The sequence below is a fragment of the Caretta caretta genome, chromosome 1 (genome assembly GCF_965140235.1).
Source record: "Caretta caretta isolate rCarCar2 chromosome 1, rCarCar1.hap1, whole genome shotgun sequence".
NCBI classification, from domain to species: Eukaryota; Metazoa; Chordata; order Testudines; family Cheloniidae; genus Caretta; species Caretta caretta.
Window position 1 is genome coordinate 274464277 of NC_134206.1, and position 16392 is coordinate 274480668.

At 47.4% G+C, this 16392-nt stretch overlaps 1 protein-coding gene across 1 annotated transcript; it reads left to right on the plus strand.

Moving 5' to 3' along the window:
* Positions 1 to 9675: 9675 nt before the first annotated feature.
* On the plus strand, positions 9676 to 13912 carry LOC142070762 (uncharacterized). Its single transcript, XM_075124728.1, has 4 exons — positions 9676 to 9754; positions 10813 to 10948; positions 12192 to 12603; positions 13266 to 13912. Exons 1-4 carry the CDS (start codon positions 9705 to 9707, stop codon positions 13304 to 13306), a joined length of 639 nt encoding a protein of 212 aa, XP_074980829.1. The 5' UTR covers positions 9676 to 9704; the 3' UTR covers positions 13307 to 13912.
* Positions 13913 to 16392: the final 2480 nt, after the last annotated feature.

Here is a 16392-nt window from a genome sequence, read left to right on the forward strand (position 1 = left end):
AAGGGACTTGAGGCATTTGGAGAGTGGGCTTTGTGTATATTTCAGTGTTCTGATTGCTCACAGGATCTAAGGAGACAAGCAGAGCACAGGGAAACCTTGAAACTGGTTTTCTGCAACTAGAAAGTTGGCAACTCTAAATACCCTTGCAGCTGGGTGGCTCTGTGTGCTGCCCCTGCCTGCAGGCACTGCTCCCACAGCTCCCATTGGCCATGGTTCCTGGCCAGTGAGAGCTGCGGAGCAGGCACTCAGGGCAGGGGCAGCACATGGAGCCCCCATGACCGACCCTGCACTTAGGAGCCAGAGGGAGGTTCCAACAGCTTCCCAAGAGCTGTGCAGAGCAGGGAAAGAGCCTGCCAGCCCCCCTGCAGACAGCCAACCAGACTCTTAATGGCTCGGTCAGCAGTGCTGACTGGAGCCACCAGGGTCCCTTTTTGACCAGGCATTCTGGTCAAAACCCAGACACCTGGCAACCCTAGTTGAACCCCCCCCCAAGAGTCTGAAACCAAAAGGACTGAGGCGTCCAGGGCAGCAGGGAGCCAAGTGAGACCCAAGAGTCCTTGACTCAAAGTTTAAGGGGCCAGGGAAATGGGAGCTGCAGAGGCAGCAGGCAGCCCAGAGGAAAGGTGCCCTTCAGAGGCCCAGACCCCCCAAAAAGGGGCAGAACTAGATCCCTAGGAATCTGTCTTATCCATAGACTTGGTGGGGTGAATGGGGGTGAGTATGCTGAAGGCCCCGGACGCTCAACACCCTCCCTGCTTGGGATGGTTGGTGCCCCAGCCCTGTACTGGCGCGCTGTGCAATACACTCCTCTGCATTTAACCCCACACACTGAAAAACCAACAAACACACATCTGGTAGGTCTAATTTTAGACTTAAGACCGGAAGGACACTTAAGTTTGGGAAGCTCAACATTGACTTTTGTTTTAATACCTGTTTTCAGAGTCAATTGATTTAATTGTGGGGGACTCTTCTCAAAAAGAAAATGCTTCAGCAATTTATACTTTCTACTAAAATATCAACTCTATTAGCTTGACTTCTCGGCAAGCTGGCAATAACAAACCAGCATTCACATGAAGTAAAGGAGAAAACAAAATTCAGTTAGGAAGCAGAGTTTGGTTTCATGTTCCAAAGGGGAGAAAGGTTTCAAACATTCTGAAATATTTTGATAATTTCCTTTTAATTAGCATTGGCTGGTTTTTGAAGTTTTCATCCTAATAACTATGGTCAGGAGTAAGAGCAGATGACAAAAGATTCTCATGGTAACTGAACAGCTTCTGCTGGTCACAGAAAGACTTAATTTAAAAATACTGCTTTCTGAAACTGGTGCAGTTGATGGTCACACAGGAGCATTCACTGAATGTTTGTAATGTCTGTAAATAGAAGTCCCGTGGCAAACACCCAGTTCTGCACCTGTAGACTTTTTCCAGGGTGTGTGTTGATGTGACTTCATTATCAGATCTGAATGAATAGATCACGGATGGTGTCAGAGCAAATTTAAATCAGGCTATTGTTCTCTGTGGATAGAAAATTCTGGCCTGAACAGTGGTTAGTATTATAATTCCAAGGGAAGCCAATCTTTGGAACATTGTTCTAACATGCCTGTAAGGCTGTTAGCTAAGTTTGTTTCTTTTCCTGTGGCGAGTGAGATAATTCCCATCCTCTGAAGAGTAGACTTTAAATTGATTCTCACAGTCAAGCAATTCTGCAAGCTGTTTTAACCCTTTGAGTTTCTTAAAATTATATTCTAGATAATATATTTTACAGAAATTCAGAAGAGTTGATTTAGTAGCTGGAACAGTCAAATATATTTACCCTTGGAGCAATGGAATTCTACATTTGTAAGAATTGCATATTAAGCCTGTGTAATACATGTTTTCAGTGACCATGACTACCTTTAATAAAATTTTGTGTATGGGCAGTGTTTAAATCTTGTTAAAAAACCCTTTATTGACACTCACCTGGTGTAGCATTTGGCACAATAAAGGAACAGCTATGGTTTTAAATTAAACACATACTGGATTTTTCAAACTTGTGAGCCTGATTTTCCTAAATCCCAGTGTTTAGTGCAGTGTGCAAAAATGTGCATGCACAATTATTGCAATTGTGCATGTAAAGACACTTCAATGCCTAATTAGCCGCTTGCACATACAAGTTCCCAGTTTCCAAGCTCACCTATGCTAAATGCATGTGCAGATTACTATGGAAACCCAGGCACTGAAGGGTTTGAAAAGACCTCCTGCATGATCAAGTGTTTTCCTCTGACAAGGTGGCTGTTTTATGAGATGAGGATAATGCATCCATCAGATTATATTAAAGTGATGCCGATTTAATACACATACATATGCATTTGTGTTTGGAGATATGTAGCCTGCAAAGGGGCATTATGAGCTCGAAAAGGCTATGCACAAAATCAAGAGGTTCTGCTGCCATCATGGTAACCCTGAAAGGTTGCATGTGGGTAGCGAGGAACAAAACCAGAAAAGCAAGATACCCTGAGACTCAGAGGATTGTGCCAGTTTAGAAGGACGTCATGAACAATAGTATCAAATACATCACTGAAGTCAGAATGGTAGAGGAAAGAGAGGGAGACATTTTCAGATAAATAAAAGGGCTGATTCAGTAAATGACTGTAAATAATCAAGAATGTTATTTTGGGAGAGGTAGATAGCTGAGTAATGTTGACTTTTCCAAAATTTTCTAAGGAAGGGAAGGTTGGAGATGAGGCATCAGGGCTGCAGAAAAGGAAATCTGGTGAAAGATTTTTGAGAAGTAAGTGATGGTAGAGGTCTTGAGAGCATCATGGAAAATCCTGGTGCTTGATTATTCCTGTGAGACTAAGGAATGGAAGGCAGAAAAAGACAAGGCCAAAAGGAGTAGAGCAGTTATCGGCAACCTTTGGCATGTGACTCATCAGGGAAATCCACTGGCAGGCTGGAACAGTTTGTTTACCTGCAGGGTCCACAGGTTCAGCCAATCGCAGCTCCCACTGGCCGCAGTTCGCCATTGCAGGCCAATGGGGGCTGCGGGAAGCAGTGGTTGTCACATCCCTCGGCTTGCACTGCTTGCTGCAGTCCCCATTGGCCTGGAACAGCAAACCGCGGCCAGTGGGAGCTGCGATCTGCCAAACCTGCGGACGCTGCAGGTAAACAAACCATCCCGGCCCACCAGCAGATTTCCCTGATGGGCCACATGCCAAAGGTTGCTGATCCCTGGAGTAGAGACATGAAGAGCTTAGATTGTATCTGGTGAAAGGATAATGTCCCAGGAAATGTCAAAGACTGATAATAAAAGATGGTGGAAAAGTGAATAGTGAGGACAAGGATTGATTTGCCTACACACGGGATTATTGTGTGTCACTTTGGTCAGTAATTTTTTCTTGGACATCCCTGTGAAGGCAGTCAGTCTGCAAATATGGTTGGATTTATTTTCACTGTGCTCCAGCCTTATACAGCCTTCGTGTAGCTTTGATGTGTGGGCAAGTCAGTCATTGTCTTGCTGTCTTTGTGATCCAGATGTCAGGAACTCAGAGAATGGTCTCCAGGCCAGCCTTGATAAAGCTGCCAAAGGTCTCTCTCCTCTTCTGGTACCTGCAATGCAATGCAGTGAAGTGTAGAGCAGAACCTTGAGGGACAGTAAAAAACTTCAGTTAACTGGAAATGGGTAAGTTGGGGGTTGTGTTGAGTTTGTTTGGTATTGTATTGTATGGTGCTGTAGCTTTGGTTGACGAGGCACTTTCATTCTAAGATCCGGTTTTCAGGCATTCTATGCTCTCTGAAATTACCATTTGGGCTACAATTTCTTGTTGTTATTCTTGACCCAAAGGCAAACTTTTCCAGAAAGTTTGAAGTTTAATTTAACTGTTACTGAATTAGCCCTGGTCTACACTAGGACTTTAGGTCGAATTTAGCAGCGTTAAATCGATTTAAACCTGCACCCGTCCACACAATGAAGCCCTTTATTTCGACTTAAAGGGCTCTTAAAATCGATTTCCTTACTCCACCCCTGACAAGTGGATTAGCGCTTAAATCGACGTTGCCGGCTCGAATTTGGGGTACTGTGGACACAATTCGATGGTATTGGCCTCCGGGAGCTATCCCAGAGTGCTCCATTCTGACCGCTCTGGAGAGCGCTCTCAACTCAGATGCACTGGCCAGGTAGACAGGAAAAGAACCGCGAACTTTTGAATCTCATTTCCTGTTTGGCCAGCGTGGCAAGCTGCAGGTGACCATGCAGAGCTCATCAGCAGAGGTGACCATGATGGAGTCCCAGAATCGCAAAAGAGCTCCAGCATGGACTGAACGGGAGGTACGGGATCTGATCGCTGTTTGGGGAGAGGAATCCGTGCTATCAGAACTCCGTTCCAGTTTTCGAAATGCCAAAACCTTTCTGAAAATCTCCCAGGGCATGAAGGACAGAGGCCATAACAGGGACCCGAAGCAGTGCCGCGTGAAACTGAAGGAGCTGAGGCAAGCCTACCAGAAAACCAGAGAGGCGAACAGCCGCTCTGGGTCAGAGCCCCAAACATGCCGCTTCTATGATGAGCTGCATGCCATTTTAGGGGGTTCAGCCACCACTACCCCAGCCGTGTTGTTTGACTCCTTCAATGGAGATGGAGGCAATACAGAAGTAGGTTTTGGGGACGAAGAAGATGATGATGAGGAGGTTGTAGATAGCTCACAGCAAGCAAGCGGAGAAACCGGTTTTCCCGACAGCCAGGAACTGTTTCTCACCCTAGACCTGGAGCCAGTACCCCCCGAACCCACCCAAGGCTGCCTCCTGGACTCAGCAGGCGGAGAAGGGACCTCTGGTGAGTGTACCTTTTAAAATGCTATACATGGTTTAAAAGCAAGCATGTGAAAGGATGCATTTGCGGTTCTGCCTTTGCAAAAGGTTTCTGGGGAGGGCAGCCTTATTTCGTCCTTCATGGTAGGACACTTTACCACTCCAGGCCAGCAACACGTACTGGGGAATCACTGTAGAACAAAGCATTGCAGTGTATGTTTGCTGGCATTCAACCAAAATCACGCGGTGGGAGGAGGCAAAATGCGACCTTGTAACGAAAGCACATGTGCTATGTATGTAATGTTAACAGCAACACGTACTGGGGAATCACTGTAGAACAAAGCATTGCAGTGTATGTTTGCTGGCATTCAACCAAAATCACGCGGTGGGAGGAGGCAAAATGCGACCTTGTAACGAAAGCACATGTGCTATGTATGTAATGTTAACAGCAAGGTTTACCCTGAAAGAGTGTAGCCACTGTTTTATAAAATGTGTCTTTTTAAATACCGCTGTCCCTTTTTTTTCTCCACCAGCTGCATGTGTTTCAATGATCACAGGATCTTCTCCTTCCCAGAGGCTAGTGAAGCTTAGAAAGAAAAAAAAACGCACTCGCGATGAAATGTTCTCCGAGCTCATGCTGTCCTCCCACACTGACAGAGCACAGACGAATGCGTGGAGGCAAATAATGTCAGAGTGCAGGAAAGCACAAAATGACCGGGAGGAGAGGTGGAGGGCTGAAGAGAGTAAGTGGCGGGCTGAAGAGAGTAAGTGGCGGGCTGAAGACAGGACTGAAGCTCAAAGGTGGCGGCAGCGTGATGAGAGGAGGCAGGATTCAATGCTGAGGCTGCTGCAGGACCAAACCAGTATGCTCCAGTGTATGGTTGAGCTGCAGCAAAGGCAGCTGGAGCACAGACTGCCACTGCAGCCCCTCTGTAACCAACCGCCCTCCTCCCCAAGTTCCATAGCCTCCACACCCAGACGCCCAAGAACGCGGTGGGGGGGCCTCCGGCCAACCAGCCACTCCCCCACAGAGGATTGCCCAAAAAAAAGAAGGCTGTCATTCAATAAATTTTAAAGTTGTAAACTTTTAAAGTGCTGTGCTTAAAGTGCTGTGTGGCATTTTCCTTCCCTCCTCCACCACCCCTCCTGGGATACCTTGGTAGTCATCCCCCTATTTGTGTGATGAATGAATAACGAATGCATGCCTGTGAAGCAGCAATGACTTTATTGGCTCTGCAAACAATGATTAAAGGGAGGAGGGGAGGGTGGTTAGCTTACAGGGAAGTAGAGTGAACCAAGGGGTGGGGGGGTTCATCAAGGAGAAACAAACAGAACTTTCACACCGTAGCCTGGCCAGTCATGAAACTGGTTTTCAAAGCTTCTCTGATGCGTACCGCGCCCTCCTGTGCTCTTCTAACCGCCCTGGTGTCTGGCTGCGCGTAACCAGCAGCCAGGCGATTTGCCTCAACCTCCCACCCCGCCATAAACGTCTCCCCCTTACTCTCACAGATATTGTGGAGCACACAGCAAGCAGTAATAACAGTGGGAATATTGGTTTCGCTGAGGTCTAAGCGAGTCAATAAACTGCGCCAGCGCGCCTTTAAACGTCCAAATGCACATTCTACCACCATTCTGCACTTGCTCAGCCTGTAGTTGAACAGCTCCTGACCACTCTCCAGGCTGCCTGTGTACGGCTTCATGAGCCATGGCATTAAGGGGTAGGCTGGGTCCCCAAGGATACATATAGGCATTTCAACATCCCCAACAGTTATTTTCTGGTCTGGGAATAAAGTCCCTTCCTGCAGCTTTTGAAACAGACCAGAGTTCCTGAAGATGCGAGCATCATGCACCTTTCCCGGCCATCCCACGTTGATGTTGGTGAAACGTCCCTTGTGATCCACCAGAGCTTGCAGCACTATCGAAAAGTACCCCTTGCGGTTTATGTACTCGGCGGCTTGGTGCTCCGGTGCCAAGATAGGGATATGGGTTCCATCTATAGCCCCACCACAGTTAGGGAATCCCATTGCAGCAAAGCCATCCACTATGACCTGCACATTTCCCAGGGTCACTACCCTTGATATCAGCAGATCTTTGATTGCGTGGGCTACTTGCATCACAGCAGCCCCCACAGTAGATTTGCCCACTCCAAATTGATTCCCAACTGACCGGTAGCTGTCTGGCGTTGCAAGCTTCCACAGGGCTATCGCCACTCGCTTCTCAACTGTGAGGGCTGCTCTCATCTTGGTATTCATGCGCTTCAGGACAGGGGAAAGCAAGTCACAAAGTTCCATGAAAGTGCCCTTACGCATGCGAAAGTTTCGTAGCCACTGGGAATCGTCCCAGACCTGCAACACTATGCGGTCCCACCAGTCTGTGCTTGTTTCCCGAGCCCAGAATCGGCGTTCCACAGCATGAACCTGCCCCATTAGCACCATGATGCATGCATTGTCAGGGCCCATGCTTTCAGAGAAATCTGTGTCCATGTCCTGATCACTCACGGGACCGCGCTGACGTCGCCTCCTCGCCCGGTATCGCGTTGCCATGTTCTGGTGCTGCATATACTGCTGAATAATGCGTGTGGTGGTTAATGTGCTCCTAATTGCCAAAGTGAGCTGAGCGGGCTCCATGCTTGCCGTGGTATGGCGTCCGCACAGAAAAAAGGCGCGGAACGAATGTCTGCCGTTGCTCTGACGGAGGGAGGGGCGACTGACGACACGGCTTACAGGGTTGGCTTCAGGGAGCTAAAATCAACAAAGGGGGTGCCTGTACATCAAGGAGTATTTCAGGCAGGACTGCACGGAGGGTTCCAATAAGAAATGGTGCACCTAAGTTATCGTTGTTATTGGAACAAGGAGGTTAGCCTGGCCTCTGATTGATACATGGCTAGATTTACCTCGCTGCACCTTCTCTGTGAGTGACTGCAGTGTGACCTAGAGGAATGAGTCCCCTAGACAGGGGAGGGGGGGAAGCAAATGAGTACAAAACAAATCTGGTCTATTTCTTGTTTTGACCCACTCCATCTATCTTTTACATCTTTGGCTGGCAGCAGACGGTGCAGAAGGACTGCATGCCATCCACATCTCATGGCTGCTCGGCAGAAGATGGTACAGTACGCCTGCTAGCCATCCCCATCTCTTGCCTGCCTGGCAGAAGATGGTGCAATACGACTGCTAGCAATCCTCATCTCTTGCCTGCCTGGCAGAAGATGGTACAGTACGACTGCTAGCAGTCCGTATCGCCTGCCTGCTCACCATAAGATGGTTCAATAGGACTGACTGCAGGACTAAAGAGAATGACCTGGTCAAGTCACTCCAAATGTAGTCCCTGCGCCCATGTCTGCCCAGGCGCTCCCAGCCGACGCGGCCAGGAGCACCTCGGACACGATGAGGACGACTACCAGTCGTATTGCACCGTCTGCTGCCAGAAGGCAAGGGGTTGCTGCTACTGTGCAGCAAAGCCGTACCGCGTCTGCCAGCACCCAGGAGACATAGGGTGACGGTTACCTGAGCGGGCTCCATGCTTGCTGTGGTATGGCGTCTGCACAGGTAACTCAGGAAAAAAGGCGCGAAATGATTGTCTGCCCTTGCTTTCACGGGGGGAGGGAGGGAACGGGAGGCTGACGATATGTACCCAGAACCACCCGCGACAATGTTTTAGCCCCATCAGGCATTGGGATCTCAACCCAGAATTCCAATGGGCAGCGGAGACTGCGGGAACTGTGGGATAGCTACCCACAGTGCAACGCTCCGGAAGTCGACGCTTGCCTCGGTATTGTGGAAGCGCTCCGCCGAGTTAATGCACTTAATGCACTTAGAGCATTTTCTGTGGGGACACACACACTCGAATTTATAAAACCGATTTCTAAAAAACCGACTTCTATAAATTCGACCTTATTCCGTAGTGTAGACATACCCTTAGAAAAATGCGAGAGAGCAATTTACTTGCTTTCAGAGAAATCAAATAGCTTCAGATAGGACACTTATTAATAATATTTATGAAGAGCTAATATGCCTTTCTCCCTGCGATAAATGCAAGAATAGGTGCGGGGAGCTTTAGAAACCACTGTTGTAGCTCTATGCCCCACATGAGGATCTGCTTGTGCAGTGGGAATCATCCAGTGGCTAGGTGAGTGCTGCACTGGCTTGAGCGGTGTAAACTTGCATTAACACAGCCCAGCATTTACTGTAATTATTTTGTGTCTATATGCTCTATAATCACAATACTATTGTTAAAGTAAATGTTCATGTAACTCAAAAGTGGCTTAATCCTTAGAGCTGTAAAGATGAATAAGCTAGTCCTGAGTGCTCTTTGCTCTAGTCTCTCTCCTTCTCTAAATCCTACTGTTTTCTATATTCTCCCAAAGGAGATGCCTGTTACAACCATAGCAATCCCTTAGCACCAAAACACACACCTCCCCCTTCATCTCTCCCTGCTCCCAGACATTTCTGGCTCTATGCCAGTTCTTCCCCTCCTCAAACCTCATCTTTCCAATGTATCCCACCTACCTCTGTTAATTCTTGGCACAAGGGAGGGAATGGGAACTGCTGCTCACGGCAAAAGGCTGGTCACATCAGATATGAAGGAAGGAAATCTGGGAAACAGTAAGAAGGGCAACTGACCCTGTTATCCCAACCTGGCCCCGCTTTTCAGTGGTCAGAACCTTCCCTCACCCTGGCATAGCTTCTCTTGTGTCCACCACAAACCTTAGGCCACTCAACATGGTCTTAAGCACCTGGGGATTAGTTATGGTATTAAGGTTTGCTTTAAAACATGACTTAGTCTATGATAAGTCCTTAGTGAGGACCAATAACCTTGGTATGTATGAAGAAGCATAATTTAGAGGCTAAGTCTAAGTAAGAATTCACATACTGTGGTGTTTTCAATGTAGTGGGCCACCAGATAACATCAGCTCTTCCACAAACATGACTGTCCTACAGCCACGCAGAGTGAGGCAGAGCATGGAAAGGAAAAGGTGGGTTTATGTATTATTTATCACATTGTGCGAGAAGAAAGAGAGAGAGAGACTAAGAAAAGCTGTATTTAAAAAGGACATCAGTGCTGGGTTTTTATTTTAAATAGCCTTGCCGCACCACGAGAAAATATCCTCGGATGACAGCATTTATTAAATACTTCCATGTTCTATATTCATCTTTACCTTTTTCAGATTTTAAAGACATGATTTATTTTCCATTTTTTGTTTGTTTTCTTTGCTAATTCAAAATTATTTTACTGAGTACACAAGCTGTTAGGAAAGTAGCTCCAATAACAGAATTAATGAGGGTGGCAGATTTTGACTTCCATACAGAATTAGAAAACTGTGTCCATGGAAACGGAAGGAAAAGTAAAACCTAAGATTCCCTTTCTTTTCATCTCTGCTGAGTAGCATGACCAGAGATAACCAGCGTAGTAGTGTCTGAGGCCAATTTCCTGTTGTCATACCTCCCATACCGAAGGTGCCAGGAAATCAGTATCGCACAGCATCCAAATTACAACACATACAAAAGGGTAGCACCTGCTATTTCTCAGCCATCATGACTTGGCACGTGACTTTGGACTCCGTCTCCTGAAGCTATTTAGTCTGTGGCAAATGAAAACAGAAATTAGCTTTGGTACTTGGTAATGAAAATGCGAGACAATGGCTCTTTAAACACGAGATAATGTGTTAACATATCAAACACTGTTTAAGAGAGTATCTCCTGCATTCAGGCAGCTCTGTTTTTTGTTGCTTCTTTATAGAAAGACACCAGGAAGCTATAGAAGATTATGGGGTATTTAGATCCCCTCATTTGAATTAGCTTTTATGGCCCACTATATTGATATTTATTTATCTTCCCAAATTTCTTTTATTTTCCATTTAAAACTCTGTGGAGGTTAGTTCCTCTCAGTAGATTGCTGCATTTATACAGTATATTAAATTCTGTTTTAATAAATGCCAGCTTATCACTATAAAGTAATTCTCACCCCCTTTTGTTTTCTCTCTGATACTAGGTCAAATAGACTTGTAATATCTTCCTTTCCTCTTTCATTTAGAAATGAGTCTACCAGTGTTATCCTGCCTTCCTTTCTCTTCTCCAGAGAATGCACAGCTGGTGTCCCCAGTCTTTCTGGATATCTGAACTTTTCTGGGGCCTGGTTGCTCTCTATTGACTCTTCTCTGGTGCCACAGGTAGGCCATTACTGCCTGTGCTTTAATTACTTATGTCAGTCCTTCCCGTTTAAACCCATCAGGTTTATATCTTGTCAGAAAACAACAAAATTATTCCAGACTGGCACTTAGCAAACAGTCTCAGCTCCAGAACTACATTGTGAGTCATACCAGGGTAAAAAGAAAATATAGAAGCTGATCATGAACAGAGATGCAGTTTTGTGCTTTTCTAATTTAAAAATGGGCTTAATTTAAAATTTGAAAGACATCAAGCAATTGATGTTTTCTTTTATGGAGTGCCATTGTTGGGCTCAGCATTGTACAGATACTACATAGAGATGGTCTCTGCCTCAAGAATTTACAGTCTATGGCCTAGCTTCTTCCAGTTACTCAGGCTGAGTCGCACCTTACCCCTTTCATGATACTGGAGTCAATCCTTACATGAGAAGTAAGGTACTACTTGGCCTGAAAAATGTTGGCAGAATCTCACCTTATATTAGACAAGACCTGCTTCTGGTGTTAAGAACCAGGTAAAATATCTAGGTTTATAAATTGCATATCGCAAATAAATTATTTTCACAAACCTTCCCCCAACAGCTTCTACTGCCTAATTCTAGGCTATGTTAATGTGTGAGATGTCTGTTCTGAAGGGTCATTGTGGCTGTTAGAGGCAGAACAGGGGCAGAAAAAATTAACCAGAAACTCAAGTTTGACCATCAAATCATCCATTCTGGGCAGGGTTTTATTGCTGGAGTTTTAGCCCTGGTCTACACTAGAAGTTGAAGTCGAATTTAGCAGCGTTAAATTGATTTAACCCTGCACCCGTCCACACAACGAAGCCCTTTTTTCAACTTAAAGGGCTCTTAAAATCGATTTATTTACTCCACCCCCGACAAGGGGATTAGCGCTGAAATCAGCCTTGCTGGGTCGAATTTGGGGTAGTGTGGATGCAATCTGACAGTATTGGCCTCCGGGAGCTATCCCAGAGTGCACCACTCTGGACAGCACTTTCAACTCAGATGCACTGGCCAGGTAGACAGGAAAAGGCCTGCGAACTTTTGAATTTCATTTCCTGTTTGGCCAGCATGGCAAGCTGCAGGTGACTGCAGAGGTGACCATGATGGAGTCCCAGAATCGCAAAAGAGCTCCAGCATGGACCAAACGGGAGGTACGGGATCTGATCGTTGTATGGGGAGAGGAATCCGTGTTATCAGAACTCCGTTCCAGTTTTCGAAATGCCAAAACTTTTGTCAAAATCTCCCAGGGCATGAAGGACAGAGGCCATAACAGGGACCCAAAGCAGCGCCGTGTGAAACTTAAGGAGCTGAGGCAAGCCTACCAGAAAACCAGAGATGCAAACGGCCGCTCCGGGACAGAGCCCCAAACATGCCGCTTCTATGATGAGCTGCATGCCATTTTAGGGGGTTCAGCCACCACTACTCCAGCCATGTTGTTTGACTCCTTCAATGGAGATGGAGGCAACACGGAAGCAGGTTTTGGGGACAAAGAAGATGATGATGATGAGGAGGAGGTTGTAGATAGCTCACAGCAAGCAAGCGGAGAAACCGGTTTTCCTGACAGCCAGGAACTGTTTCTCACCCTGGACCTGGAGCCAGTACCCCCCGAACCCACCCAAGGCTGTCTCCCGGACCCGCCAGGCGGAGAAGGGACCTCTGGTGAGTGTACCTTTTTAAATAGCATACATGGTTTAAAAGAAAGTGTGTTTAATGATTGATTTGCCCTGGCATTTGCGGCCAGTACAGCTACTGGAAAAATCTGTTAACGTGTCTGGGGATGGAGCGGAAATCCTCCAGGGACATCTCCATAAAGCTCTCCTGGATGTACTCCCGAAGCCTTTGCAAAAGGTTTCTGGGGAGGGCAGCCTTATTCTGTCCACCATAGTAGGACACTTTACCACGCCAGGCGAGTAGCATGTAGTCAGGAATCATTGCAGAACAAAGCATTGCAGTGTATGTTTGCTGGCATTCAAATAACATCTGTTCTTTATCTCTCTGAGTCATCCTCAGGAGAGTGATATCATTCATGGTCACCTGGTTGAAATAGGGTGCTTTTCTCAAGGGGACATTCAGAGGTGCCCGTTCCTGCTGGGCTGTTTGCCTGTGGCTGAACTGAAATGTTCCCTGCTGTTAGCCATGGGGAGCGGGGAGGAGTGAGGGGTTAGCCACATAGTGTGGGGAGGCAAAATGCGACCTTGTAACGAAAGCACATGTGCTATGTATGGAATGTTAACAGCAAGGTTTACTGTGAAAGAATGTATGCATTGTTCTATAAATTGTGTCTTTTTAAATACCACTGTCCCTTTTTTTTTCTCCACCAGCTGCATGTGTTTCAAGGATCACAGGATCTTCTCCTTCCTAGAGGCTAGCGAAGATTAGAAGGTGAAAAAAACGCACTTGTGCTGAAATGTTCTCTGAGCTCATGCTGTCCTCCCACACTGACAGAGCACAGACTGTCTGCCTCCATGCATTCATGTCAGAGTGCAGGAAAGCACAACATAAACGCGAGGAGAGGTGGCGGGCTGAGAGAGTAAGTGGCGGGCTGAAGAGAGGGCTGAAGCTGATAGGTGGTGGCAGCATGATGAGAGGAGGCAGAATTCAGTGCTGAGGCTGCTGGAGGATTAAACTAATATGCTCCAGTGTATGGTTGAGCTGCAGGAAAGGCAGCTGGAACACAGACCGCCTCTACAGCCCCTGTGTAACCAACCGCCCTTCTCCCCAAGTTCCATAGCCGCCTCTCCCAGATGCCCAAGAACGCAGTGTGGGGGCCTCCGGCCACCCAGCCACTCCACCCCAGAGGATTTCCCAAGCAACAGAAGGCTGGCATTCAATAAGTTAAAATGCTGTGTGGCCTTGTCCTTCCCTCCTCCACCACCCCACCCAGTGCTTCTCTCCTCCACAACTCCTCCTGGGCTACCTTGGCAGTTATCCCCCTATTTGTATGATGAATTAATAAAGAATGCATGAATGTGAAGCAACAATGACTTTATTGCCTCTGCAAGCGGTGATCAAAGGGGGGTGGAGAGGGTGGTTAGCTTACAGGGAAGTAGAGTGAACCAGGTGGTGGTGGGGCTCATCAAGGAGAAACAAACAGAACTTTCACACCGTAGCCTGGCCAGTCATGAAACTGGTTTTCAAAGCTTCTCTGATGCGTACCGCGCCCTCCTGTGCTCTTCTAACCACCCTGGTGTCTGGCTGCGCATAACCAGCGGCCAGGCGATTTGCCTCAACCTCCCACCCCACCATAAACGTCTTCCCCTTACTCTCACAGATATTGTGGAGCGCACAGCAAGCAGTAATAGCAGTGGGAATATTGGTTTCGCTGAGGTCTAAGTGAGTCAGTAAACTGCGCCAGTGCGCTTTTAAACATCCAAATGCACATTCTACCACCATTCTGCACTTGCTCAGCCTGTAGTTGAACAGTTCCTGACTACTGTCCAGGCTGCAGGTGTATGGCTTCATGAGCCATGACATTAAGGGGTAGGCTGGGTCCCCAAGGATAACTATAGGCATTTCAACATCCCCAATGGTTATTTTCTGGTCTGGGGAAAAAGTCCCTTCCTGCAGCTGTTCAAACAGACCAGATTTCCTGAAGATGCGAGTGTCATGTACCTTTCCCGGACATCCCACGTTGATGTTGGTGAAACGTTCCTTGTGATCCACCAGTGTTTGCAGCACTATTGAAAAGTACCCCTTGCGGTTTATGTACTCACTGGCTTGGTGTTCTGGTGCCAAGATAGGGATATGGGTTCCGTCTATGGACCCACCACAGTTAGGGAATCCCATTGCAGCAAAGCCATCCACTATGACCTGCACATTTCCCAGGGTCAGTATCCTTGATATCAGTAGATTTTTGATTACATTGGCTACTTGCATCACAGCAACCCCCATAGTAGATTTGCCCACTCCAAATTGATTCCTGACTGACCGGTAGCTGTCTGGCGTTGCAAACTTCCACGGGGCTATAGCCACTCGCTTCTCAGCTCTGAGGGCTGCTCTCATCTTGGTATTCTGGTGCTTCAGGGCAGGGGAAAGCAAGTCACAAAGTTCCATGAAAGTGCCCTTACGCATGCAAAAGTTTCGCAGTGGCTGGGAATCATCCCAGACCCGCAACACTATGCGGTCCCACCAGTCTGTGCTTGTTTCCTGGGCCCAGAATTGGTGTTCCATGGCATGAACCTGCCCCATTAGCCACCATGATGTCCACATTGCCAGGGCCCGTGCTTTGAGAGAACTCTGTGTCCATGTCCTCATCACTCTCATCACCATGCTGACGTCACCTACTTGCCTAGTTTCGCTTTGGCGGGTTCTGGTGCTGCATATACTGCTGGATAATGTGTGTGGTGTTTAATGTGCTCCTAATTGCCAAAGTGATCTCAGCAGGCTCCATGCTTGCTGTGGTATGGCGTCTGCACGGAAAAAAGGCGTGGAATGATTGTCCGCCATTGCTCTGATGGAGGGAGGGGGCGACTTTCAACATGGCTTACAGGATTGGCTTACAGGGAATTAAAATCAACAAAGGGGGTGGCTTTGCATCAAGAAGAAACAAAAGCAACTGTCATACAGAATGGCCCCCTCAAGGATTGAACTCAAAACCCTGGGTTTAGCAGGCCAATGCTCAGCCCACTGTGCTATCCCTCCCCCTGGTGTTCCAGGCAGGACTGAATCTCCATTAAATTTTTCAAGGTGCCCCTGACAGACCTCACTGAAACGATTGTCAGCTGTTGATTTCACAGAGGGAGGAAGGGAGGGGGGAGCAAATGAATACAAAACAAATCTGGTCTATTTCTTGTTTTCATCCACTTCATCTATCTTTTACATCTTTGGCTGGCAGCAGACGGTGCAGTAGGACTGCTAGTCATCCTCATCTCCTGGCTGCTCGGCAGAAGACAGTGCAATAGGACTGCCGGCAGGACTAAAGAGAATGACCTGGTCGAGTCACTCCTATTTCAGTCCCTGTGCCCATGTCTGCCCAGGCGCTCCTGACCGACCTTACCGAGGTGGCCAAGAGCACCTCGGACATGATGACGATGGTTATCAGGCCTATTGCACTGTCTGCTGCCACAAGGCAATGAGCTGCTGCTGTGTAGCAATGCAGTACTGCATCTGCCAGCACCCAGGAAACGTACGGTGACAGTGAGCTGAGCGGGCTCCATGCTTGCTGTGGTATGGCACCTGCACAAGTAACTCAGGAAAAAAGGCATGAAACGATTGTCTGCCATTGCTTTCACAGAGGGAGGGAGGGCCTGATGACATGTACCCAGAACCACCTGCAACAATGTTTTTGCCCCATTAGGCATTGGGATCTCAACCCAGAATTCCAATGGGTGGTGGAGACTGCAGGAACTGTGGGATAGCTACCTATCGATGCTTGCCTCGTTACTGTGGGAGCACTCTGCCGAGTTAATGCACTTAATGCACTTAGAGCATTTTGTGTGGGTACACACA